This window comes from Solanum dulcamara, chromosome 5 (genome assembly GCF_947179165.1).
Source record: "Solanum dulcamara chromosome 5, daSolDulc1.2, whole genome shotgun sequence".
Lineage (NCBI taxonomy): Eukaryota > Viridiplantae > Streptophyta > Magnoliopsida > Solanales > Solanaceae > Solanum > Solanum dulcamara.
In genome coordinates, this window is record NC_077241.1 from 66,546,148 (window position 1) to 66,573,433 (window position 27,286).

At 34.7% G+C, this 27,286-nt stretch overlaps 3 protein-coding genes and 2 non-coding genes across 5 annotated transcripts; 2 read left to right on the forward strand and 3 right to left on the reverse strand.

The window, feature by feature from the left end:
• The first annotated feature begins 2,560 nt into the window (after positions 1-2,560).
• LOC129890678 (uncharacterized) lies at positions 2,561-4,188 on the forward strand. The gene is made up of 2 exons (XM_055966179.1): positions 2,561-3,396; positions 3,591-4,188. The coding sequence occupies exons 1-2, from the start codon at positions 2,561-2,563 to the stop codon at positions 4,186-4,188; spliced, it is 1,434 nt and encodes a 477-aa protein (XP_055822154.1).
• Positions 4,189-8,727: 4,539 nt separating this feature from the next.
• On the forward strand, positions 8,728-10,410 carry LOC129889407 (subtilisin-like protease SBT1.8). Its single transcript, XM_055964690.1, has 2 exons — positions 8,728-9,440; positions 9,554-10,410. Exons 1-2 carry the CDS (start codon positions 9,099-9,101, stop codon positions 9,620-9,622), a joined length of 411 nt encoding a protein of 136 aa, XP_055820665.1. The 5' UTR covers positions 8,728-9,098; the 3' UTR covers positions 9,623-10,410.
• LOC129890872 (U2 spliceosomal RNA) lies at positions 10,224-10,419 on the reverse strand. Its single transcript, XR_008767066.1, has one exon. It is a non-coding gene; the product is annotated as a U2 spliceosomal RNA (small nuclear RNA).
• Positions 10,420-11,733: 1,314 nt separating this feature from the next.
• On the reverse strand, positions 11,734-27,200 carry LOC129890679 (potassium channel KAT3-like). The gene is made up of 13 exons (XM_055966180.1): positions 26,983-27,200; positions 26,083-26,295; positions 25,226-25,387; positions 25,090-25,147; positions 24,675-24,992; positions 24,345-24,584; positions 24,075-24,173; positions 23,965-23,997; positions 23,287-23,472; positions 23,112-23,183; positions 12,735-12,789; positions 11,980-12,120; positions 11,734-11,837 (listed from the first exon to the last, which is right to left on the reverse strand). The coding sequence occupies exons 1-13, from the start codon at positions 27,198-27,200 to the stop codon at positions 11,734-11,736; spliced, it is 1,899 nt and encodes a 632-aa protein (XP_055822155.1).
• On the reverse strand, positions 13,628-13,823 carry LOC129890873 (U2 spliceosomal RNA). The gene has a single exon (XR_008767067.1). It is a non-coding gene; the product is annotated as a U2 spliceosomal RNA (small nuclear RNA).
• Positions 27,201-27,286: the final 86 nt, after the last annotated feature.

Genomic DNA, 27,286 nt, shown 5'->3' on the forward strand with positions numbered 1-27,286 from the left:
ATACAATCCAGCCCAATCCATCCCAATCTGACTCAGAGTACTATCAAGACCTATATGAGAGTTTCTCTTATCCGACAACCATCACTTATGATCCAGGGATAGTACAACAAGCCGACGTTGTTGCCACGTCCGTTCATACCTTGCCAGGGTACGAACGAATCAACAAATCATAAATTCATAACCAATCAAGTCCTATTATATCACGATAGTAATTTGGAAAACATCCGACTTTAACGGTCCAATTCCTTCCTACGTTTGGCGACGTAGTTATTGGATTCGAGTTATTACTTACTCTTACCCAATTCGGTGCTCGATACTCCTCCCAAGACTCAATGCTCATAAAACTCTATCCAATCAATTCAATCTAATCATATCGACCAGTCTCATATGGACCTTTGTCAATTCATCAATTCTATTCCAAATCAAGCCTCTTGACCAATCATATTATCCAATCAACCCCAATCTTATATATTTTTTTTTAAAGGCATGTAAAAGACAATGGCCTAGTCTATATCTCTTTTTATTTTTATTTTTAGGAAATCTCAAGAATATTGCTTACTTTACTTTCTGTCATCACCTTTGACTAGAAAGAATGTCTTTTCATAGTGTTGTTTTGCCAAACATTATTATTTAATAACTATCCAAGTTGTCCCAAACCAAACCAAACACTTCACGTAAAATTAGGAAATAAATGATAAAGTTAGCTTTTTCTATATTATTAGAATATATCAAAGTTGAAGTATTATATGAATATACTAATAGGAATATAAATTTTTCTTAAATATAATTTAATTTCATGATGCTAATGGAATTCCATTGAGGCATCAACTCACAGAAATTGGATTCATGCTAACTAAAAGGTTAATCAAATATTGTCCCCATCTTATTTCTAGCAATTTGGATCTGTGAAGGTGTTAAACTAATGAAAACATCCTAACCAACATTTTAGTATTCTTTCTATGTTCCATCATTTGGTAGTTGAATTAAACTGTAACATACCAACGGATTTCAAGTTACTGCAAGTTAATTATCTATTGTTAATATAACAAAAATATGTTTAACAACTCATATCAATCAACTCTTAGACATACCAAAATATGTATAACAACTCATATCAATCAACTCTTAGACATAACAAAATATGTATAACAACTCATATCAATCAACTCTTAGACATAACAAAATATGTATAACAACTCATATCAATCAACTCTTAGACATAACAAAATATGTATAACAACTCATATCAATCAACTCTTAGACATAACAAAATATGTATAACAACTCATATCAATCAACTCATATCAAACATGAAAAATTTATCAATTTCTCAACTTATCAATATCAACATAACAAAATCAAGTTAATAGATGTATGAACTCATTAGGACATAAATCTATCAAGAAAACCCAATTCTTATGAAAATTCAATCTCAAATAAGATGTAGGGCACATGGTGAATTTAATCCATGTTTTTAGTAGCCTTACATACCTTAGTGTAGATTTTGAAGAAACCTTGATGTTAGGTCTTCAAAGGGAAACTTGAATCCTTGAGTTTGAGAGGATTTTATTGGAGATAATTTGAGAGAGAAGGGGATAAAGATTTAGGTTGTTTGGAGAGGAAAAAGACTGAAATTTTGATCCAAAATGCGTCCAGTTATGTATATAGATATTAGGTAATTTTACCAAAATATCCCTACAAAATCTGGAAAATCGGCCAAAATTCGCTGCAGGTCTTCTCTGTTCGATCAAGCATAACTTTTGACTCCGAACTCAGAAAAATACAATCTTGGTGGCGTTGGAAATAAGACTCAAAGACCTTTAATTTGATAGGTTATGGGACACCCAGTTCATTATATTTTAGGAGATATGGTCGTTTGAAGTTGACCCTTATACTAACTCATTCTGAAACTTAGCCGAAATGAATTCTTTGGACTTGGCTTGATTTTTTTGGGATCCCTTATGACCCTAAATCATATCTAATATATTTTAAATACTTATGAATCAATCATAGATCATATATACAATTTGAATCCTTCGATTTCGATATTATACGTACATGAAGAATGGTCTGAATCTTAGTGGGGAAAAAATTGGGTGTTACAGCGTACTTATTCAGATTATGAATGTAGACCCATTTTAAGGGTATATGTGCGTGAAACATTGATTTAGAATTGTCAAGATCAAGAAATGTTAAATGATCTTCAAGAAAATAAAGTATCGAGGAGCATACTCTTTCTATTCTTATTCCTATTCCTACTCCTACTCATACTCCTGCTCCTACTCCTGAATTTGACCATACTACTCTGGAAACTGCACAGTCATCTAATCATGTTCAATTTGATGTAACTGGCTTTTACATTGGTATGTCATTCAAGAATAAGCAAGAGCTAGATACTACCTTGAAAATTTCTTGTGTGAAAAAAGATTTTAGAATGAAAAAGGTGATCAACTCGCATACCGTGTATTGTGTCAAATATGTACATCCCGAAAGCAAGTGGCGACTGAGAGTTATAAAGATTGAAAGTTCTGATAGATTTTATTTCAGAGAGTATGAAAAAATGCATACATGTGATTCGCAACATCTCGTGAGTAGTAACCCACATGCCACAACAAAAGTCGTTGGTGAATACTACAAGGATAGGTTTCCCAAAGGTAAAGGTCCTTCTATAAAGGATATTCAGAATTCAATCAGTACTGAATTGGGCTTCAAAGTTAGTTATTGGAAGGTTTGGAGGGGAACTGAGATTGCAAAGGCTTTGGTAAGGGGGACATATAAGTACGGTTATGCAATACTAGATGCTTACCGTTATATGCTTACAACATTAAATCTGGAAATTAATACAAATTTGAAGCTCGATGAAAATGGAAGGTTCAAATATTTTTTTATTGCCTATGGAGCTTTGATTCGTCATTTTCAACATATTCGAAAAGTCATCGCTATGAATGGGACATTCTTGAATAGTAAGTATGGAGGAGTGTTATTGTCTGCCGTAGCACAAGATGCCGAGGATCATATTTTTTCGATGTCATTTTGTGTAGCAGACACTGAGTGTGATGCCTCCTACCGATACTTTTTCGAGCAAATAAGCAACTTTGTGGATGATACCCCAGAATTATGCATAATTTCTGACAGAAATCCAAGTATTAAAAAGATGGTTGAAATTGTGTTTCCTTTGTCTCATTATGGTTGTTGCATGAGGCACCTCGGAGAAAACATCCGAAATTACATTCACAATGGAAAAGTCGTCTACCACTTTTATAAAGCGGCAAAAGCGTACAGTGTAGATGAATTCAATGATCACTTCAATCAAATAAGGAATATGATTTTGGGGGCGCTGCACATTTGGAACATGTTTGATTTAAAGATGGAGCAGAGCATTTTTTTGGGAAACAGGTAAACTGTTGAACTTGCTGAAATTGTGTAAACCACTGTGTATTGAATAATAATTACAGCAGCTGCAACATCTGTTGCATGAAACAAGTGTAGCAATTGTGAAACAAATACAACAACTGCTGAAACTGCTGCTTTGCATAAATATATTTCAGTAATTTTAATTTTATTAACAATTTTGATTGTTATTTTTATAGGTACAAAATTATGACGTCAAACATTGCTGAGTCGATTAATACAATATTTCTTGATGAAAGAGTATATCTCATTACTGCTCTTTTTGATGAACTAAATCGGAGATACGGAGAAAAATTTTATGAGAGGCACAACATATTCATCAATGCATCAAACATTTTTGTTCCTAAGATAGAACGAAAAATTGTAAAAAATGCTAATTTGGGGAACAAGCTATTGGTTCATCAAACTGTCAAGTACGAGTACATTGTCACTGGTCACAATGCAGTTGTAACGATTAATTTTCAATGCAAATCTTGCACCCGTAGAGTTTTTAATCTTGACAAAATACTGTGTCCACATTCTATGGCAGCGCTTCGATGCAAATATGGGGATGATTATGGAAAGCGCATTTATGAATATTCATCTCCATATTACAAGGTAAAAATTTACCTTTTTGAATACTTGAAGAAAATTAAACCCGTGCGACCAGAAGATATTTGGAAAATTCCTAAGGGACTTTTAGAGAGGAAAATACTTCCTTCGCATGTTGAACCAGGCAAGGTGGGAAGGCCAAGAAGAGACGAAAAGGAATCGGAGAGTCATTTCCAACCAAAATAAATAAATATTCCATATGCAAAAGGGTTGGGCATAAAAGAACAACATGCTCGGAGCGAAATGCTCCACAGGAATAGATTAGATATCGAAAGTACTTTTGTTGTTAGTGAATTTTTAAAATTTATATGTAATGTTGGTGTTGAACAATCTTCTTAATGAATGCTTTAATTCTCAAAAAATTGCATGTGAGATTATTGAATCCTAAACAAGTAGGCAGTTTGCTTCAGCAACTACAGTACATGTTATGGATTTTCTCAGGAAGTTGGCAGCTTGCTTCAGCAACTGCTATACTTTCCGAGAAAAATCTCAGCAAATAGGCAGTTTGCTTCAGCAATTGCTTCAATTGCTGAATAAGAATTTCAAGTGCGACAAAATATTTTTTGCCTAGGTTCAAGATAGTGAAAATTCTCTTGGCACTATGCCACGGGACATCGCCAGGAAATGATTTACCTCCTCTACAATAATTCAAATAGAACTTATCAAAGAAAAACTGATCAATGCGTTCCTTCAAAGAGATGGTACTCGGTTGAGAACTCTCTTCGACTAACTGCTCATAGATACTTTTAAAGTAATTAGGAAAGTCAAAATCAAAGATTATATTTTTGGCATCATAGTGGTGAGATATTCAATATGCCTTTGATGCATTAGGCATAATATTTCATTTACATGATGCAATAATAAAAGAAAATAAGATGAGAGAGATACAAAAATTGCTACAGTAGATACAGCAACTGCTGAGACAGAATAAGCAATTGTTGCAACAACACACAAAATCATTGTAGCAAATGCTGCAACTAATGAAACTGTTTTAAAAAAATAAATTAAAGTTATTAAAACTTACGCGTTCCTCCCATCACTTGTGCATATTGGTCATCATGTCGAAGTCCTCAAAATTAAATTCATGCATTATGTAAGATATTTTGTGAGAATCTTTAGCCTTCAAGATATCTTTTATTTTTTTGTATGATTTACTTTTTGCATGCTTGTAGATAACAACAGGTTGATGCTCGATTATTTGCATCGCTGAAGGTGTCTTGGCAACCCTCTTTCCTTTGACACTTCTAGTGCATTCGAAATTTGCTTTCTCCTCTTATTGATAATCGGTGTATAGAAATTTAAAATCTTTTTTGATGGTGTAACACCCCTCTTGGCCATATGACTTTTAATGGATTCATCTAAAGATTGAATGTTTTGAGCCATTAAATTCATCTTATCTGTACATATTTTACATTGACAAGCACAAAGAGGCACTTTAGAATTATCGATACCGCCTCTAGAAGATTCATCTACTATGAATGGAGGTGTTGGAGGAACTCGAGCATTCTCATCAATAGGAGAAAATCCTGCTTCTCCACCAACACCAAAAACACTAGGAACAAAAGCGGAAGACCTTCCTCCTACACCGATACCACTATCATGATCAATATCAACATACAGAGTAAATACCCCTTTTCCGCTTTCATCACTATCCACATGTAGAGTAAACACCCTTTCTCTCCTGCCATCACTATCTCCCCTACCAACAACATCACCATATGTAGCAAGGGCCACCGAAGGATCAAAATATCTCTCAACAACTTCAGTATCTCTTTTGATGGCTACAAAATCATCCAAGTCTTTTTCAAGTCTTTTCATTTTTTCATCCTCGATCAACTCCAAAGGCACAAACCCAGTGAGAAATTTCATCTCCATCTTACTAGGTGTAGGCACTAACAATGGATACACAATCTACATATATTTTTAAAAAATTAAAATATAATTAATTAAACTAAATAGAAAAATTATAGCAACAATGAAAGTTGCAATAGCTGTTGTAGTTGTCTGAAACTATTACAACAGTTATATTAACTGCTGAAATATTTACAGTAACTGCTGCAAGCTACTGCAACTGTGTTTGCACCTATTACAATAGTTATAGCAAATATTGAAATATTTACAGTAATAGCTACAAACTACTGCAATTGTGTATACAACTATTACAACAGTTACAACAACTGCTGAAATATTTACAACAATTGCTGCAAACTACTATAACTATGTCTGCAACTATTACAATAGTTAAAGCAACTGCTGAAATATTTACAATAATTGCTACAAACTACTGTAACTGTGTCTACAACTATTAGTAACTACTGGAATATTATTATTGATTGCCGAAATCCATCTAATGATCCGCGGCGAAGTTACTTCTTCCGAAATCATCTTTAATTTCTTTCGAAGGTAGGGAATAGCCTCAAATGCCCAACACTACATAAAACAACGACATATAAAAATGATCAAAATTATGAATTGACTAAAAAAATTAAAAAAAAATTTAAAGTTTACCATGAAGGCCATGGAAAGCCTAAAGATTGGCGGTATTCACATCTTTATTTACTGCCTTCAATAATATTCAACCGTCATCTTGTAGGATTCTTGACCCCATGAATAGGCACAAAATGCCTTTTTATCTGCTGAAAGCAAAATTATTTCAGCCGGAGTCTTTGTGTTTGGATCTCTATCAAGAAGAATACAATGCAAAAAATAAACCAAGCACAAAGACTTTTTTGCATCTCTTGAAACAGTATCAGATTTGAGATGCTCAATCAGATCATCCTTCTTGAAGGTCCTCCCCGCTGAATTAATAATATTTTGTCACCTATCCCTAACCTTGGACAACATTTTTCCATCATCATATTTTTTGCCAAGTGACAATTCAAACCAGTGATAATGGAAAATTATTTCATGCCAAAACGAGCTGGCATGCCACAAAAATTTATCCAAACCTCCGTTGATTGCTGAAAATTAATTTAGCGTCGGAGAAATTGATACACCAACTTTATTTGAAACTGCTAAGTCATCTTCTCAGGTAGGTCCAGATAGCTGCCAAATATGAAAGACCTAAAGATTTTTTCCAACTTTTGTTGCTTCAAATTTTTTCTAAAATCACTAAAAGACTTCACCAAATCGAACTTCACAATAACAGAACCAGAAAAATTTGGATATTCATCCATATTGGTCACAAATTTGTAATCTAAATATCGGACAACCTTGATATGTGAGGTGTCATTACCTGAAGATTTAACTGGAGAGAATTCGGTAGAATTTGGTGTTCCCCTTTCCTCTGGAACAGATATATCATGTCGGAACTTTGTTCTCTCTTCATATCTATCTGTTTCTCCTCCTCACCATCTTCTACATCTTTACCACCTTCATCATCTACATTCTTAGAAGAAGCATCTCTTTCACCTTTTTCTTTTTCTATAGATTTTTCTTATCTTAATGTTTTTCTTCTTGAGACATGGTTTTTTCTTTTTCTTGAGATTTTGGAGTTGCCTCACTCTCAGCAAGGGCATGAGCCTATTCATCAAGTGCGGATATTTTATTGGTGTTATTTTTGGAGGCTTCTTCTGCTTCTTTTTGCCTCTGTGTCATAAGTCTCCTCCTTTTAGTATATCTATTAGGAGTAGTAGCAGTAGCATCATCAGTTGTCTTTCTTTTTTTGTGAGCCATTTATCTGCACCACATAAAATAAAAAAATCATCAATTAATTTAACCAATCATTCAAAATAAATATGAAAAGCAAACTACTATAGTTGTTCATAGACTTGTTTCAGCAACCTCAACAACTGTGTGTTTTAATCACACAAGTTCTTAAGTTGTTGCAACAACAATGTATTTTTTAAGGACAACAACCAAGCAACAAAAAAAATATGTGCAATCCACAATAATAACAACAAATATACTATTTATTAGGGTATGCAACAACAAAATATGTGAGATTCGGGCTCCCATTCTTCTATTTAATCATAAATAACCATTTTCACAATTTAAAAATGGTTGAAATTTTTGTTGAGTTACTGAAGTTGAGAAGTAGCAACTTCAGCAATTGTTGTGTGAAACTTCAATTGTTACTTCACCAGTTGCTGCAATAGTTCAACAGTTGCTGCAAAAAACTTCAGTTGTTCATAGACTTGTTTCAGCAACCTCAACAATTGTGTGTTTTAATCACATAAGTTCTTAAATTGCTGCAACAACAATATTTTTTAAGCACACAAGTTCTTAAGTTGTTGCAACAACAATATTTTTTAAGTACAATAACCAAGCAACCCATCAAACAACAACGAAAATATGTAAAATCACAACAATAACAATGAAAATATTTAAAATTCAGGCTCTTCTTCTTCTATTTAAACCCAAATAATCATTTTCACTTTAAAAAAACAAAAAACCCTAACAATGAAGAGAAAAAAAAGAGAATTTACCTTTAAAAATCGAAATTCTAACAGTGACAAGAGAAGACAATGACGGCGACAAGATTGACAGAGATGAAAGGAGAAGAAGAACTAGAAAGAAATAGAGATTAAGAAGAGAAAATAATTTTGGGAGAGATTTGAGAGAGTGCGGAGATGAAGAAAGATCGAAGAAGTTGAAGAAAAGTTGGAGAAGAGAAGTTGAAAAGTCCAACTGACAAGAATTTGAATATATTTGAAAAAAGAATTTGAGACTTTATTATATTTTTAAAAAAAGATTAACAAGTTTAAAAAATTACATTTTACCCCATTTAACTTAATCTCTAACTAAAAATATTTTAACTTGGACTTGGTCAATAGTGACGTTTTCTTAATTAGAGACTCTATAACTCAATTTTCTGTGGAAGGTCTACTAATCTTATAATCCACCTTTAACATACTACTCTTTCTCCACACATCAACATTTGCAATTCCCATTTCCACCAAGAAAACCTACATTGTTTACATGAAACATCATCTCAAACCTCCATCTTTCTCTACTCACCATCAATGGTACAAAACCCACCTCCAATGTCTCACTTCTTCCCCCGAAAATTCACTTCTCTACACTTACACCACCGCTTATCCTGGATTTGCCGCAAGTTTGAATTCTCATTAAGTTGAATTACTCCATCAATCTGTATGAAGACAGTAATTACACCCCCACAAACAACACGCACCCCTGAATTTCTCGGCCTCGATAAGCTCAATTTTGGGGCTGGACGTACTTTACCGGAATTCAACACTGCTGCTCAGGATGTTACAATTGGGGTACTTGATAGTGGAATTTGGCCGGAATCGGAAAGTTTTAGTGATTTGGGTATGTCGAATGTGCCGTCTAGATGGAGAAGGAAATGTCAATCGGCACTTGATTTTGACCCAAAAGTGCATTGCAATAGGAAACTTATAGCGCACTGCTCCAAGGAGATTCAATCGCCCCGGATCAGGAAGGACATGGCACACATACTGCGAGCACAGCCGCAGGTAGAGAAATTACAAGGGAGCTACATAAATTGGGAGGAGGGAATAATTTTCACATGTATATCTAGGTTTCGTGTAAAAAATATTGGATTCAGCTGAACTCGTATTGCATGCAGGATCAATTGTGGCAAATGCTAGTCTTTTTGGCTATGCCAAAGGGACTGCTAGAGGGATGGCCCGTATAGCGAGCTATAAAGTGTGCTGGAATGAAATTTGTGCAGGGTCAGATATTCTTGCTGCATTCGACCGTGCTATTATGGATGGTGTTGATGTGTTGTCTGTGTCATTGTCTAATAATTCGACGACTTATTATACAATCCATTGAAAAAGACTGAATTTCACTTGTGCAAACAAGTTTGCTGATGCTGGGCAAATCAACTACCCTTCATTCTCTGTCTTGTTTGGGATAAACACAAAGCGGATTGTTCGTTACACCAGAGAAGTGACCAATGTTGGAGATGCAAGGTCAGTGTATTGCTCCTTCATCCGTTACGGTAACAGTGGAGCCAGACAAGCTTGTATTCAAGAAAGTGGGAGAGAAGCGTGACATTTGTGTCCAAGAAATATGTTAAACCAGGAAATGCATTTGGTTGGATTTCTTGCAACTTTGCTAAAAATGAAGTGAGGAGTCCAGTTGCATATTCCTGGCTGACACACCAAAATTAGATTGGACCTATTAATTGTACAACTACTACAAGGGATGTAATGCCATAAATGACTCTATTTCTGTTTGGTGGAAATGTAATATCTACAAACTTTAGTAGTTAAAAAATTGTACTTGAATTAGAGGGGTGCGCCAGGCCCGTGCAGTAGTGCAACACATGGGAAACGCGCAAGAGCCCAGGTAGCAAGCTACCTTAATGGACTCCTCCCCTTAAAAAATTGAGTTAATATCGTGTGAACCAATGGTCCACATATCAGATATTAAACTGATAAGAACAGATACTACACTTGATCTTAGCCAAAAGGCCGAGAAAGGTATGCTTGTTCTAGTGTAAGTCACTGGCTTTTATGACAAAACACTTGCGTTAAAGTTCTGCTTTGGCTTTCGATGTGGGAAACTAACATATGGACATTCAACTTGGACTAAAACAATATGAGATGCACTTACATGAAAAATAAAGGTTATGGAGTCTGTTGTTTTTTATTTACAAAATATAAACTTATGAGTCAAATTTTATATTTTAAAAAGTTGAAATCATGATTTGAAATCCGAAATCATGAATTTTTGAGAATTTGAGATTTCATCTCATGTGTGATGACCATCTCATCTAAAAGCTTATATACAATATTTATATTAGTAAAATTGTGTCAAAATATGATAACTTGTGTGACCATCTCATCTAAAAAGCTTAATCTGTTAAATAGAGTATATTTTTATTTTACTTAATCCTCTTTTCAACAAAAGATGAACTTGCAAATCTTACAAAGCAAGTGGTCTTTGTAAAGAGAACATGCTGAAGATGAATGCCGGTAATTTTCATTTTGTCTCTTCGTTTTTAGTAACTGCATCATCATTCGAAAAAAAAAGAAAGAGAAAAACATTATCAACTTCTAAAGGTTTGAATTCTACGACTGAAATATGATTCTGATATGCATTGGAAGACATGAACACTCTCCTTTCATGAACAGAAATAAACTTCTGATGTCCACCCCATTTCTCCCTAGATCTTGTTGGGATCAAAATAATCAGGGCGTCATGCTTAAGCTAATAATCGTAAGTCATAATGGCTATTCTGAAACATGTGCACCACTAGGAAACTGGTTAAAAGAGGTAGGATATTTCATGTCCTCCTCAACCGCCTTGATCATATATAGGATCATTGGAGATATTTATACTTTCACAACTTCTACATAAAGGTTTATAAACTCAGACATATTCTCTGTCTCAGTAAGATATTTCCTATCGTCTTGATTTCTTAATCATTTGATGATTTTTTTTTAGAGAGAAGTACTGAAAACACTCATTTAACTTGGTGCAAATGATTAGTTTCGTCCCTGAACTATTGACAGCCTTAAAAACACTCTTGTACTTGACTAACTAAACTTAAATACACCCCGATGAGACTCATGACATAGCAAGTGGTCTCAAATTCTTGTAGGAGCATGTGATCATAATAAAAAGTCAAGACAGTGTTGAAAACACTCCTAAACTTGGCGAGAATTTAGGGGTGTATTTCACTCATGTTGCAAGATCGGTAGTGTATTTAAGTTTATTTAGTCAAGTAGAGGGGTGTTTTCTATACTTTTCTCTTTTTTTTTAACTTATCCATACATGTCTTTGAGGATTTTCCCCTCAAACTATATACAAGTGATCATTTTCTCGCAAAGCACCCAAATCCTCCTGTTGGGAGCCATCTGCCATGAGAATTATGCTTCCTCTTTTGCCAAACTTTTTTTCTGCATTTCACCAAATCTAATAGTAAAAATTCTATCAATGATCTGATATCATATTAGAGAATGAATTGAATTGTATCTGTAGAAAGTATAAGCTAAATATCAATGCTTCACTAGTTTATGCCAATCTTATAATTTTACTTGCCTGATATTGTTAGGAGACCTTCAACTGACTCTGGTAGATGTATTAGTTTTCCTGCAATTCCTCGTTCATTTAGTTTATCATGTGGATGATGTCCATGTATTATAATCCTAGTGGGGAGTGTGCCTGACAATCCGGGAATTCCTGCAGCATTAGGCACAAAATTTATGGTAAAATGTTTTTGGATTTCCTAACCACAAGTATCATTACTGGGGGTGGCAATTGGGCGGGTCATAATGGGTTAAGACAACAATTAGGTCAAGACCCGACTCAATCCAATCCAATCCAATCCAAATTAGTTTGGGTCAAAACGGGTTGGGTCAAAATGGGTTAGGTAATGGATTATATAACGGATCAAGACCCAACCTAACCCAATTTTTACTAAGCTTAATTATTTTATTTGTTCTTTTAAACTATTTTAGTACCTAATAAAATTATTATTTTTCTTTATTATGGTTATATATAACGTATCAAATTGAAAAAAAATTTATAAACTTTTAACAAGATTTCTCATAAGTCAATTCTGATTACATATCAAGCCAATTTTTAATGAGTTGAAATGGGTTGAGCTAATGAATGGGCGGGTCAATAACCAACTGAAACTTAAATGGATTGAGTTGGGCGGGTTGGATTTGATTTTGGCACCCCTAATCATTACACAACCTCCTCCTTAAGTCATGCAAAACTAAAAGGAAAATAGAAGCAATTCACGAGACTAAATCTTGATTGGAACAGTTGTAGATGAAGTATAAGCGTACTGGTTCCTTCTTGGCTTGGTCCTTCATGATTTTGTCCCTTATTCACTGACCCCTCCTGCAAGATATTGAAGCAATCATCATAGAAATTGCTCTGATAAAACACAGAAAACAAAGATTACAAACTCATTCAAAATGTAGTGCACTGATAGATTGCCCTATTTGAATGAGTAATGTTGGTTAGCTTCTCATTACCACAAATTGGAATGAAACGATTCATTCTGCAATTCATCACGATATCCCAATTTAATTAGCTCTATGTTACATGGACTCGTTTAACGTGTAGATATCTAGTATATAAGTATACACTATGACTTTGCGCAAATTTTTATGTAGAATTTTCAGGTCTTATCGACACATATATAATTTTCCTCCATTTGATACAGGATTAATGTTATTTATAGTCTAAGCCATAAAATGTCAATTAGGAAGAAGATAAAATGTATGGGATCACAAAGCTGATGCTGTGATCCCATACATTGTAAAATGTCAATCCATTGTACAAAGACTGAATTTCACTTGTGCAAACAAGTTAGCTGATGCTGGGCGACTGAATTTCACTTGTGCAAACAAGTTAGCTGATGCTGGGCAAATCAACTACACAAAGCGGATTGTTCGTTACACCATAGAAGTGACCAATGTTGGAGATGCAAGGTCAATGTATGAAGTAACCATCGATGCTCCTTCATGTCCAAGAAACATGTAAAACCAGGAAATGCATTTGGTTGGATTTCTTTGTACAATGCTAAAAATGAAGTGAGAAGTCCAATTGCATATTACTGGATGACACACCTCAATTAGATCATACCGGATGTATGCCATAAATGATTCTATCTCTATCTCATGGAAATGTAATATCTACAAACTTTAGTAGTTAAAAAATTGTACTTGAATTAGAGGGGTGCGCCAGGCCCGTGCAGTAGTGCAACACATGGGAAACGCGCAAGAGCCCAGGTAGCAAGCTACCTTAATGGACTCCTCCCCTTAAAAAATTGAGTTAATATCGTGTGAACCAATGGTCCACATATCAGATATTAAACTGATAAGAACAGATACTACACTTGATCTTAGCCAAAAGGCCGAGAAAGGTATGCTTATTCAAGTGTAAGTCACTGGCTTTTATGACAAAACAAGCATTCAAGTTCTGCTTTGGCTTTCGATGTGGGAAACTAGCATATAGACATTTTTTTAAAATTTTTTATTATCATATGGACATTCAATTTGGACTAAAACAATATGAGATGCACTTACATGAAAAATAAAAGTTAAAAATCAATGGAATTTTAAAGAGTACTCTATGTTAATATTTGCTCACATTTCACGCAAATTCTAGTCTAGCTGTTCCTTTCCTTAATTGGACTTTTAACAACTTTAATTGAGTGATACTTGAAAAAAGTAGTATTTAAATTTGAAGTTGAAAAAAAAATTGAAAGTTGAAGTTGTGTTTGAACTTACATTTCACTTGAAAAATAAATAAACAAAATTGTGAGATGAAAACAAAAATCAAAAACTTATCTTCAAAGAAATCATTATAACCAAATAACATAATATTCTTTAAGTTGGCTTGAAGCTTTGGGTGTTTAAGTTGTGATGAAATATATGCGTCCACCACACGAGTCAGGGGACTAGGTCCCTTGACACAATCAGTTAACAGAATGCTCAAGTTAGGTGTAGAAGGTACAATGATACACAATGTTTACATGAAAACCTCCTTACTCAGGGGAGAAAAACCACAAATTTTCACATAGGATTTCACAACCAATTCCACTAAGATGCAAGAGCAAAGTAGTCTATTACAACTTATTGTAACTAGACACTAACCCTCTCCACTCCTTGGCTTGCAATACCTCTATTACAAGACTTTGAGCCTAAGCAATACCCCTATTGCCCACTGTACAAACTACCTCTAGTTAGTGCAGACTTCAACAAAACACCACGGCTAACTTTAGCCACCAACTAAGCAATAACTATTGACCATTACCTCAATTATCTCTAGTTGACATAGACTTTAGAAACCACTTCAAAGCTAACTCTATCCATGAACTTGATACAAAACGAATATAAGGAAAGATGATCAATATTTATTTATAGTGTAGGAACTGATCTTACAATATTTAGAACACTACACTCAACATTACAACAAAGCAACAACCTAAAACTATTCTTCAAAAGTAGCTCGATTAGGTTCCTTACTGCCTTGAGGAAGTTGTTCTTTCTTTTGAGCACACACACCTTTTTCGTTGAAGAATGATGTGAAGAATTAAGTTATTTCATATCCTAAGGATAATATTTGATGTATGGATGAAACAACCTAGTCTCCTCTGATTGGCTGGACGCCTGTTGTCCTTCAGCTGCTGCCCACCAACCACAGCAGGGTGGTGGCAGCTTTTACAGTTGATTTCCATAGAAACTCTTCTCCCCTTGTACAATCATTATGTGCTGAATGAATAAGGAGCAGAATCACGAAATGAGGAGTTGGTGTTATCTTGAGTGTACGCGGTTGTCATGATTGCTAATTTGATTTAGAAGTCATTATTGATGTATTGGCATCAAACTTTTCGAGGAGTATCTTTTTCCCTATTTTTTTGGATCAAAGAAATAAAAAGAAGGTGACATTTGTTTGTTACAAGTCATTTTTCATGGAAGCCCATTTTGTAGGAAGATATTTCTAAATGTATTTTGTTATAGAATGTATCTAGACTTAAATCTTAGTAATATACATAGTTATAATTATGCAGTAGATTTATAGGAATCGCTGCAGATTCATAGGAATCACTCTTAATTTATTTCCTTAGTTAGCACCTAATATATTATATTTATTCACTGCTCACCTATTGGAATAAAATAAGATCTTCCATTTGATTACATGGTATCAGAGCTTATAGGGACGTAATCTGGCTGAATTGATTGGGCTTTGAATTTCTGGCGTTGGCTCATCTTTTTTGGCGAATTTTAAGTCTGATTTGGTGTTAAAATACAACTTGGAAAGTGTGTTCATCACCTCCAGGTTCGTTTCTGTTCTGCGACACTGAATCTAGTTTATGGCTTGTGGTTCTGTGGCTGCTAGCTTCTACATCAGTCCAATAAGCTGCTGGTTCAGGATTTCTTTCTCTGAACTACTTGTTTGGGTATTTGATTGTTCACTGCTTGCTCTAGTCTACTGGCCAAGTACTCAATTCCTTTACTTTGGGTCGACAACTGGTTTCTTGGTTGATTAAATTATTTTAGACTTTGTTCATCTGTGTTTGTGGGATCATGTACATGCTTCTGGTTATAATTGTTGTTGATGAGTTCCTCTGCTACTTAAATATTTGAAGAAAATGTCTGAAATTATGGCTCCTATGTCTTCGGATAAAAGAATTTTGGTTTCGGCGGAAGAGTTTGCAAAATTCTCGCAATATCAAAAATTATAAAAGGAATCTATTTCAGTTAATACCCTTGTTGATTCAGGAAAAACATGTCTTATATCCTCTTCGAATAAATGGGTGATCGATTCAGGTGTCGCAGATCACATGACAGATAATCCTGATATATATTCTAAATTTCGATTACATGGAGCACTCTCTCCAGTGACAGTTGCTGATGGTTCAATCTGTAACATTATAGGATATGGGACTGTAAAACCAACCTCCTCTATTACCTTGTCATCTGTATTAGGTCTACCAAAGTTAGCCTTCAATTTGATGTTTGTTAGTAAGCTTACTAAAGACCTGAACTGTTATATCTCGTTCTTTTCCGATTTTTGTTTGTTTCGTGATCTAAAGACGAATAAAGTTATTGGTAAAGGATATTGATTTGATAGTCTTTACATTCTTGATGAATATTGGGAGCCTCGACTTACTGCATACTCCAGTGTTGTGTCTCCATTTGAGGCATATTGTCGATTGGGACATCCTTCTTTGCCTATGTCCAAGAAGCTCTGCCCTAGTTTCAGAATATTTCTTCACTGGATTGTGAGTCATGTCAATTTTCCAAACACCATCGTACCTCAACAAATACAAGGATTAATAAGCGTGCGGAGTCAATTTTTGAGTTAGTTCATTTTGATGTTTGGGGACCATGTCCTGTTGTTTCCAAAACTGGACATCAGTATTTTGTTACATTTGTGGATGATTTCTCTCGAATGACTTGGATTTATTTTATAAAGAGTCATTCTCAAGTGTTTACTCACTTTTGTGCCTTTTGTGCTAAAGTTAAAACTTAGTTCAATACTTCGGTGCGTATTCTAAGGAGTGATAATGCTAAAGAATATATGTCAAAATTATTCCAGTCCTACATGAGACAAAATGGTATTCTCCATTAGACTTAATAAGCCTCTATAGCGCCAGAAATAAGCCTCAGCAGTTTGGTCCTTGGTGCGACGCACCACTATTAGATATGCAGGGTTTTTAAGCCCATTTTCCAGAACCCAGAAAATTTAGGCTTGGCGCTGCAAGGGCGCGATGCGCCACTATAGCGCCAGCAAGATTTTTGCCCAGTTTTCCAGATTTTGAAGAGGGGCAACTTGGACATTTTCCCTAAACATATATACCCTAACATAGAACATTTTGGGATCATTTTTTCAGTCCCCTCACCTCCCAAAAACCCTAATCTTCATCCCCTCTTCTCTTCCAAACATCTCCAACAAGAAATCCTCTCAAAAGCTCAAGGATTCAAGATCTTCAAATCATGTCTTTGGTTTTCGGTGGGATGTTCTTCATTTTCAGGTATGTAAGGCTAACCTAAAATATGGATTGAGTTCTTCCATATGCCCATAGATGTGTTGGATAGAAGTTGTGAAAGATTTGAACCTCCTATGAAGGTTTTCTTGAAATTTCCTAAACTATAGAATATTACTAAAATGTGTTAATGATGTTCTTGAGTTGACTTTGTTGAGAGTATGAATTCATGTATTCATTCACATGAACCCAAGATGAGATTTCTTTTTGGTCATAATTTATCTTGAGGATGAGATTGATGGTTTTTATGTATAATAAAAACAATATTATTTTCATAGTGAAATGAGGTATTCTTTTACATGAGTTTGATGAAATTAATTTTGAGTTATATGAGAATTGGGATAGTTATGAATGTGAATGGCATAAAAAGAAATGAAACATTGGTAGAGCTAGAATGTCACTTTTGTTTCTATAAATGGAATATAGAATTAAATAAGAATTTTGGAGCAAGATGTTTGATAATGATGTGAATGATGATGTTTTGACAATGATGTGAATAACGATGTTTGATGATGATGTGAATGGTGATGTTTGATGATGATGTAAATGGTGATGTTTGATGATGATGTGAGTGATGGTTATCTTTAAACATATGTAGAATGATTGATGAAGAGGTATGTTGATGATGATGCTTGAGGTGAAGTGGATTGGAGTCTAATGTGATTATGTGATATGTGATTTGAATAATTTGATTTGATTGGAGTCTTATGAACATTTTGAAAATAAATGATCTTTTGAGAAGGAGTTTTAAATAAATGATTTGTGAACAATTTTGCATAAACTATTTATACACTATTTTGAGTTTAAAGGGTGATTATTTTCATCTTTGATTTAGAAAGAGTTTTAAGCATAAATTGAGTTTGAAAAAGTCTCTTAAATTCTCATTTTTGAACATGAGTATTTTGAGTATAAATGAGTTGAGCATTTTTACTTTAAAATGTCGATTTTTGAGATTGAGTTGGGATTGTACCAATTTTAAAGAGAAGAGTTTGATGATTTGAAATGAGTCGATTTGAAAGAAGGTCCAATGAGGCCAGATTTGATTTGAGTTTTGAAAAGAGTCCAATGAGACTAAATGAGTTGATTTGAAAGAGTCAAATGAGACTAAATGAGTATTTTGAATATTTTACTCACTTGATAGATATGAGCATATTGAGTCTTGGGAGGAGTATCGAGCACCGAATTGGGTAAGAGTATAGTCCATACCTGAACCAATAAACTACGTCGCCAAACGTAGGAGAGGATTAAACCGTTAAAGTCGGATGCTTCCTAAATTATTGTCCTGACATGATAGGACTTGATTGGTTATGGATCCATGATTATTGATTCGTTCTTACCCTGGCAAGGTATGAACGGACGTGGCAACAACGTCGGCTTGTTGTACTATCACTCACTCATATGGTGATAGATGTCGGTTAGAAAAACTCTCAATTGAATGGATTGTGCTTGATATGATTGGTTTGATTGTGATTGTGGATGATTGAGTTGAATTGTAAAACCTTGCATAATTTAATTTGCATAGCTATTGAATTGAGTCATTTGACTTTATGGTGGAGTTGATTGGATTGGATTGAATCGGAATATACATGATTGGATTGAATTAGACGAGATGTGATTGGATTGTGTATGATTGGATCGGATTAGGTGATATGTGATGGATTGGATTAGATAATATGTGATTGGATTGAATAGAATGGTATGTGATTGGATTGGATCGGATTGTGTATGATTGGATTAGATCGAATTGTATATGATTGGATTGAGCCAATTGTATATGATTGGATTGGATAGGATGATACATGATTGGATGGGATTGAATTGTAGATGATTTGATTGAACTGTATTGTACATGATTGGATTAGATTGTATGGTATATGATTGGTCTTTGTCTAAAAATGTATTCTTACTTTAGACTTATGACACTTTGATTGAGTCTCTCTTATCCTTCTGATTTGAGATATTTGAACCAACGTTATTCTTCCTTGAGGTATGTTTCATTCTACCATATTACATACTCGTACATTGCATGTACTGACGTCCATTTGGACCTTCATCATTTCATGATGCAGAGACATGTTTAAGAGATCATCAATAGGAGCACCATTGAGGATCTATACACACTCAGCGTATTAGTGAGTCCTTCCCTACATTCGAAGGACACCGCTTATGTTATTCATGCGTCGAGTTAGCCCTTTTTATTCTGATTTGAGGTAGCCATGAATATGTCATTGGCACCAGTTAGATAGTAGTGATAGAAGCTTCATAGACTAGATAGTGATGGGTCGATTGAGTAGTTTCTTTCCTTGAATTATTCTTGTCAAACTATTTTTAACGACATAGATTTGGAGTTCGATTTGTTGGCCCATGGCCTTTATTCTTTGAGTTAGATTGATGATTTGAGTTGCCCACTAAATTATTTCTTTATTTTAAACTTCCGCTGGTTGATTGATATTGAATGGATGTGTGATTGGACCAAGTGGTTCTCTTGGGGACCAGCAATGGTTTTCGAGTGCCGGTCACGTCTAGGGTACCCTCTCGGGGTGTGATAATTCTCGCCTTCAAAAGGGGTATCGGTCTAATTCTACTGAGCTTGGTAAATATTTGGTGTCGAATGATGTGGTATTTTCAGAGACTACATCATTATTCAATGCACCTCCCATTTCTACTATAACTCAGGGGGATGAAGATGAATGGTTAGTCTATCAGGTTACTCGTGTTGTGACAGAACAATCAGATGATGTTCTTCAATCTCTTAGTTCCTCTATTGAACACCAATTGACAATTGGGCCTACAACTTCTGCTCCAGCAAGACCTCCAATTAATCAAGTTTATTCGAGGAGACGAAAGATCGATGATACATGTTCTGCACTAGTTCCTTTGTTATCAAATCTTTCTTCATCCGATCCTTCAGATGATCTTGATCTCCCTATTGCTCTTCGCAAAGGTAAAATGATTTGTCAATCCATGTATTCCATTGCTAATTTTGTTTTCTATGACCGCTTATCCTCTATGTCAAGGTCCTTGGTTGCTTCTTTGTACCTAAAACAGTGAATGAAGCTTTGAATCATCTTGGATGGTATGATGCGATGCTTGAGGAAATACATGCCTTAGAAGAAAATCACATATGAGATTTGTTGGATTTACCTAGCGAAAATAAACCAGTGAGATGTAAATAGGTGTTCACAGTTAATGTTAATTCAGATGATTCTGTGGCAAGACTTAAGGCCAGGCTTGTAACTAAAGGGTATGCTTAGACTTATGGGGTGGATTATTCAGACACCTTCTATCGTGTTGCCAAACTTACTTCCAACCACTTGTTCATTTCTCTAGCTGCTTCTGAGAATTGGCCTTTACAGCAGTTGGATATCAAAAATGCACTCTTTCATGGTGATCTTTAAGAGGAAGTATGTATGGATCAACTACCTGGTTTTGTTGCTTAGGGGGAGTATGGGAAAGTCTGTTATTTGAAGAAGTCCTTGTATGGATTGAAACAGAGTCCCCGAGCTTGGTTTGGGAAGTTCAAAGAGGTAGTCTTGGAGTTTGGGATAAAAATGAGCAAATGTGATCACTTAGTCTTTTACCGACAATCAACAGTTGGCACTATCCTGCTGGTTGTGTATATTGATGACATTGTCATCACAGAAAGTGATTATGCGAGGATATCTTCCCTCAAATCTTTCCTGCACACTAGGTTTCATACGAAAGACTTGGATCAGTTGAAGTGATTATCCTTGATCTTCTTGCAGACGCTGGAAAGTTGGCAGCTAAACATTGCAGTACTCCAATGGTTCCCAATGTACAACTTATGAAAGATGAAGGTGACCCCTTTGATGATCCCGAGAGATACAAGAGGTTAGTTGGGAAGTTAAACTACCTCGTTGTGACTCATCCAGACATTGCTTTTGCAGTAAGTGTTGTTAGCCAGTTTATGTCCTCGCCTACAGTCAAACACTGGGCAGCTTTGGAACAGATTCTATGTTACTTAAAAGGAGCCCCTCGACTTGGGATAATGTATAGAAATCACGGTCATACTCGTATTGAGTGTTTTGCAGATGCTGACTATGTTAGATCCAAAATTGACAGGAGATCGACTACATGCTATTGTGTCCTTGTTGGAGGGAACCTAGTTTCATGGAGGAGTACGAAGCAAAGTGCTATATCTTGATCCAATGCAGAATCTGAGTACAGAGCTATGTCGCAGTCTAAGTGCAAGATTATGTGGATACATTATCTTCTAACTGAAATTGGGTTGGAACATCATACACTAGCAAAACTTTGATGTGATAATCAAGTTACTCTACATATTGCCTCAAATCCGGTGTATCATGAAAGAACTAAACATATTGAGGTTGACAGTCATTTTATTCGTGAGAAGATTCAGGAAAACTTGATTTCCACTGGCTACGTGAAGACAGGAGAGCAAGTAGCTGATTTGCTCACAAAGACGTTGAATGGAACTCGAGTTGATTATCTTTGTAACAAGCTGGGCATGATCAATATATATGCTCCAGCTTGAGGGGGAGTGTCATAAGAATCACTCTTAATTTATTTCCTTAGTTATCACCTAATGTATTTATTCACTGCTCACCTATTGGAATAAAATAAGATCTTCCATTCGATTACATATTTTAAAGTTCAATAGAAAGTATTAGTAAATTGGAGAGTGTTTTGATGAAACATTTGAGTATTAAAGTATAGATTTTACTAATTATGTCTTAAGGATTAGTTGGAGCAATGTAATATGAAGTTAAAAGTTAAGATAGTTGTAAGGAAAATGACTTTTGCCCGTAAGTGAGGTACAACAACAACAACAACAACTTGTACAGTGGAATCCCATAAGTGGGCTTGTATGATGTACGCAGAGCTTACCACTACCTCGTGGAGGTAGAGAGGTTGTTCCCGTAAGTGATGGAAAATGTTTTCCTATAGTAAGGAAAATAGGAAAATGAAGTTAAAGATAGTTACAAGAAAAATGACTTACGCCGATAAGTGAGGTAATCATATTCACCCTTGGAAAACTTTTTCTAGTGGCGGAACACAAGAAAATGACCATCTCATTGAAATTTTTTTCCTGGAAAATAAGTTTTGTCGTACAAACTCATGTTTCTAGAGTATCGGACTGTTTTTTTTTTTGGTCTGCTGCTTTGTTGACAAAAACCTTTAGATGATGGAGCTCTTGAGGAGTCTTGAGAAGGGAAAAGTAAATATATCTGCTCATTTTGGAATCTGTTAAAACATTTCCCAGATACATGTGTAATGAGGTTCATCCACCGTTTATTACTTAGATAGATAATCACTTATTGGAAGAAAAAAAGATATTTGTAAACTTTCATTCATATATCACACTTCAATAGGCCTTCAATTTAGCGAGTTTGACAAATCTAGAAAGTGATTGCTATTATAATGGAGTTCATTTGCTAGAATATGAGTGAGGACTAGCTTTTCTCATTAACCTTGAGCTTTTGTAACTCCAGTAAGTTTGATTACCAGAGGCAATGCACAGAAATCTCATGACATGTTTAAGACCACAATTCTTGAACTTTGTGCCCAGTCAAACTATGACTCAAAAATTGAAATCGAGGGAGAATAAATAATCAAGCCAGGTTCAACGGCGTACTCAGTTTAATGCCATTGCTTTTTCTAGTTTATGTCAAAGGATTACCTCACTATTTAGGTCACTGAGCAGCTCCGATATGAGTGGTATCTCTTGTAGCTCTTCCATTCCTTCAAAATGCTGATTATATTATGTCACAAGACCATGATGTTAGTATGATTATAGAAATAAATAATATGAGAGCTAATCTGTTGAGCTGTCATCTAAAATCCACTACAAATACCTGTAGAAAGTTAGCAACGATTATCTTTCCATCTGCGTTAAGGGGCTGCACCAGTTGCTTGAAATGATGATGGCTGATTCGAACAACCTGAGAAAGTCTCTTACTTCTCACGGTGAAAGGTTGGGGCATATTAAAGATAACACCTATTTCCCCAAACAATTCTGAGGATTCCAGTTTTGACAGGAACTGTTCAGCAGAAAGTAGAAACTTCTAAGAAAAGAATTCTCCGATAAATTGTGTTTTTCACATAAGATTTTCATACTATATATGGCACAAAAAATTCTCAATGTATGGCATGAGTTTTGAGTTTCAAACAACTTTGGTAAATAAAACAGACTCTACATGCTATTTGTTTGTGATTATTTATTTCCTCGAGTTGAGAATTTCTCCTAGCTAGATCAACCTTAATGTGTAGTTTAAATATCTTATAGACTATATCATTCCATCCCCTCTATTATACAATTTGTAATGTTCATAAATCCTACTTAAGCCTTTTGTCGCATTTAATCTCTGAAGTTTGTTGTTTAAACTAATATAAAGGTTCTGTAGTCTCTTGTTAAATATCAATATATGTAAGAAATGTGATTGGTTTGAATTTGACAATCTGAGAAAGTAAACTTGTTAGTATAGTTAAAATTAGGATTAGCATTAAATAATCTGAGAAGTGGGATAACTAACCTGTTCTGTTCCATTCTTGTATGTAACTACTTCCTGCAGTTTTCAATCACTGAAGAGTTAACAGTGCAGGAATAGTGAGGGCAAACGTTATTGACGGGAATTGCACATACCACAGCTCCGGAGACAATAATGTAGAAATCTGTTGGTATCTCATTTTGAATAACAATGTCAACTTTTGGTGGAAAGTATTCTGCTTTAATCTCCGAAACCTGTAAGGTGAAATGAGCAAAAGGACATGATAGTTTAAGTTAATTGAATGGAAACAGGATTATTGCTTATGCAGATCATTGTTGATATATATTTTGTTTCATCTTCTGTTAACAACACATATATATTGTTAAACATCTTAATGTTTAGTACGCGAGGTAAGAGAACATTACCAATTGGACTAAGAAGTCTTCGGAAACCCCTTTAAAAAGATAGGTATTTTCAAGGGTTGTATGGAAAAGATGCTGTGCAATACTACATCTTATTGCCTTAGGAAAGTCTTCTAGTACTTCCTCTTGATGTAGTTCTGCAGTCTTGAATCTGAATGTTAAATGTGCTAGCATTTGCTCTTTTATGCCTTCTGGAAGTCTATTCTTGATTGCATATCGCAGTGTCTCATTCATGGCGTCTCTCTGCATTTTAACTATCATATTTTATCATTTCTATACGTGTTTTCTTAACTAAGACTTGAACTACAGAATGCATAAATAAGGAGTCATTACCATCGCGAAGGTTCTATCAACACTATGGACAATAAGATTGGTCATGTTGCCAATTAAGTAAGCAGTGAGGCCAATGTTGAAAAGCATGTAGAAGATGGAGAAAACCTTCTCCCCTGTATTATGTGCACAAAGATCGCCATAACCTACTGTGGTGAGGGTAGCAACAGACCAATACATGGAATATGTGTACCCTAGAGAGACACTTCTTTCTTGGAAATTAGTAACATTTGATCCAATCCAGGTGTTTTCTGCAGTATGATAATGTGTTGCTAGCCAGTAAAAGAAACAACCAGAGGAATGCACCGCGAATAAGGTCACCTATTGACAGAATTATAGCCATAAGTTGAAGAAAAAAACTTTTATGCCTACATGATAAAGCTAACATAATTGATAGTTCAGAAACACAAGTGCTTACACAAACTAGTTTACAAAATCTTGTCCAGAAGTAGCTGAATTGAGTGTCCTTCTCTAGTCTGGAAGAAAGGAAGTGGTTAACAACAATATTGAGATTGAGAAATTTATGCAACTTTGAGTATTATTGTCAATACTACCTTGAGAAGAATTTACTAACACGACGCAGTCGCCATAGTCTGAGCAAGTTGAGGAAGCCAAAAATGTCTCCTTCTTGCTTTTTCCCATCAAAGAATTGGTATATTGTTTGAAATGGTATGGTTGATGCAACATCCATTGGTAATCCTAGATGAGTCACATACCTTTCAAAAGAAATATTAAGTGTAACCTTTCATTGCCATGCAAAGAATTGAAGAATCCCAATTGTAATTTCTATCTTTATTTTCTTTCAGGTTGCATCTCAAAGAAAGTAGTGTCCTACATTTTCAAGCCTCCATTTAACTACCCTGATCTGAGCAATATCTTTTCAATTTTTTAACTTATAATACACTAATAAGGTAAATGATTTTATATATGCTTAATACATAGCCAATTTCTTAAATTGCCATGATATTTTATTAGACGTTTAAACTAAATTTTGTTTCTATTAGACTTTTTTTTGGTTCAAAGTTTTGCGTGTGTTCTTATTTGTCTATTAGGTAGTTAAGTTAACCACATAACATATGTCATTTACTTGAGGTTGATATCTATAATTAAATGAAATGACATATTTTATATAGTTAACTTAATTATCTAATTGTCGAACGAAAAACACGCACAAAAGTTTTTTCAAAATATGAATTGGAAGAGTCTAATTGGAATACTTTATTAGGAGTTGAGATGTTCAATTGAAACACTTAGTTCGAGTGTCTAAATGGAATATCCTGGCAGTTTAAGAAGCATGCGTTCAGCCTTTTATATACCATCAAGAAAAGAAATGAAACTCTGTTCTTTCATGTACAAATAAAGTATAACTGGAAATTCAATGTATTGATTGTAATGTTAAATATAAAAGTACCTTAAAGCAATTTTGTTGTGATGATCAATGAGTAAATGTGTGTTTTTGTCCAAGTAAGCAACAAAGAAGGTGAGAAGAATGTCAATGGCAAAGAAAGCATCCACCAATAAATCCACAGGCAAAAGTCCACTTGCCACCTTCTTGAATGCCCACATAAAAGGAGATGACCATGCTGAATACACCACCAATATCACCAGAAATGTTTGCCATATTCTGTAATTTTTCACCATTAAGTAAAATATTTTGGAAAAAAACGGAGATGGTAAAAAGTTTCAATTTAAAAAGAACACTTATCTTAGAAAAGAAAGGTGTTTGATCAAGCTTTTAATGAAGAGATACATATTTTTGAATAGTCGGAGAAACTGTTTTTAACTTTTAAGCAGAGCTAAAAATGTAATTTCATCCCTTGCTCTTAGTGTTAGCTCTTTATGTCTGGTACTGAAGATGAAAGATCAGATGCACCAACTCTGCTCTTTGCATAATTTCTTCCAAAATTAAGTATTTTAATTTTTTAGAGTAAGATTACCCATATCAAACCAAATAAATTAGTAGCAACTTTCATTTTCATAATTTGATACTTCGTTTTGAAAATATTAACCTAAACAAAGTACTAACAAACCACTTCTCAAATAATTTAGCCAAATACGAATTGCATGCAAATAACATCAAGACAGAAAAGGATTTAAAAAAAAAAGAAGAGCAAAACGCATTTATTCCTAATGAACACAAATTAACATAAGCATTAGAAAGTAACTAACACCACCCGCAACTAATTGTTATTACCTCAATAAGTCATCAAAGAAAATGACTTTATAAGATAATAATTATTGATTATGAGATCATCTGAGAAATCAAGTCACATATTTTGGAAGAAATGGAAGTAATAATTATAATGATTACCTATATCTACGATCATAAGGAGCGATAACAAATCTTTTAAGCTTGAGAGAGCCTTCACCCATTACTGTACCAAAAGCTGGCAATAGGCTACTTGAAACTGAAGCTATGTTTCTTATTTCTCCACTTGACTTCCCCCGGTATAAGGACGAAGTGCTTTTCTTGTGTATTCTTGATAAACCAGCTAGAGACTTCGTCACCAGTGATCTTGTCAATGACATCTTGGTGAAAAATGTTGGTGGATAGATAGGGGTGGAGTTTTCTTGGTACTTTGTTGTTTAGGGGATCAATTCATTACTCATTTTAA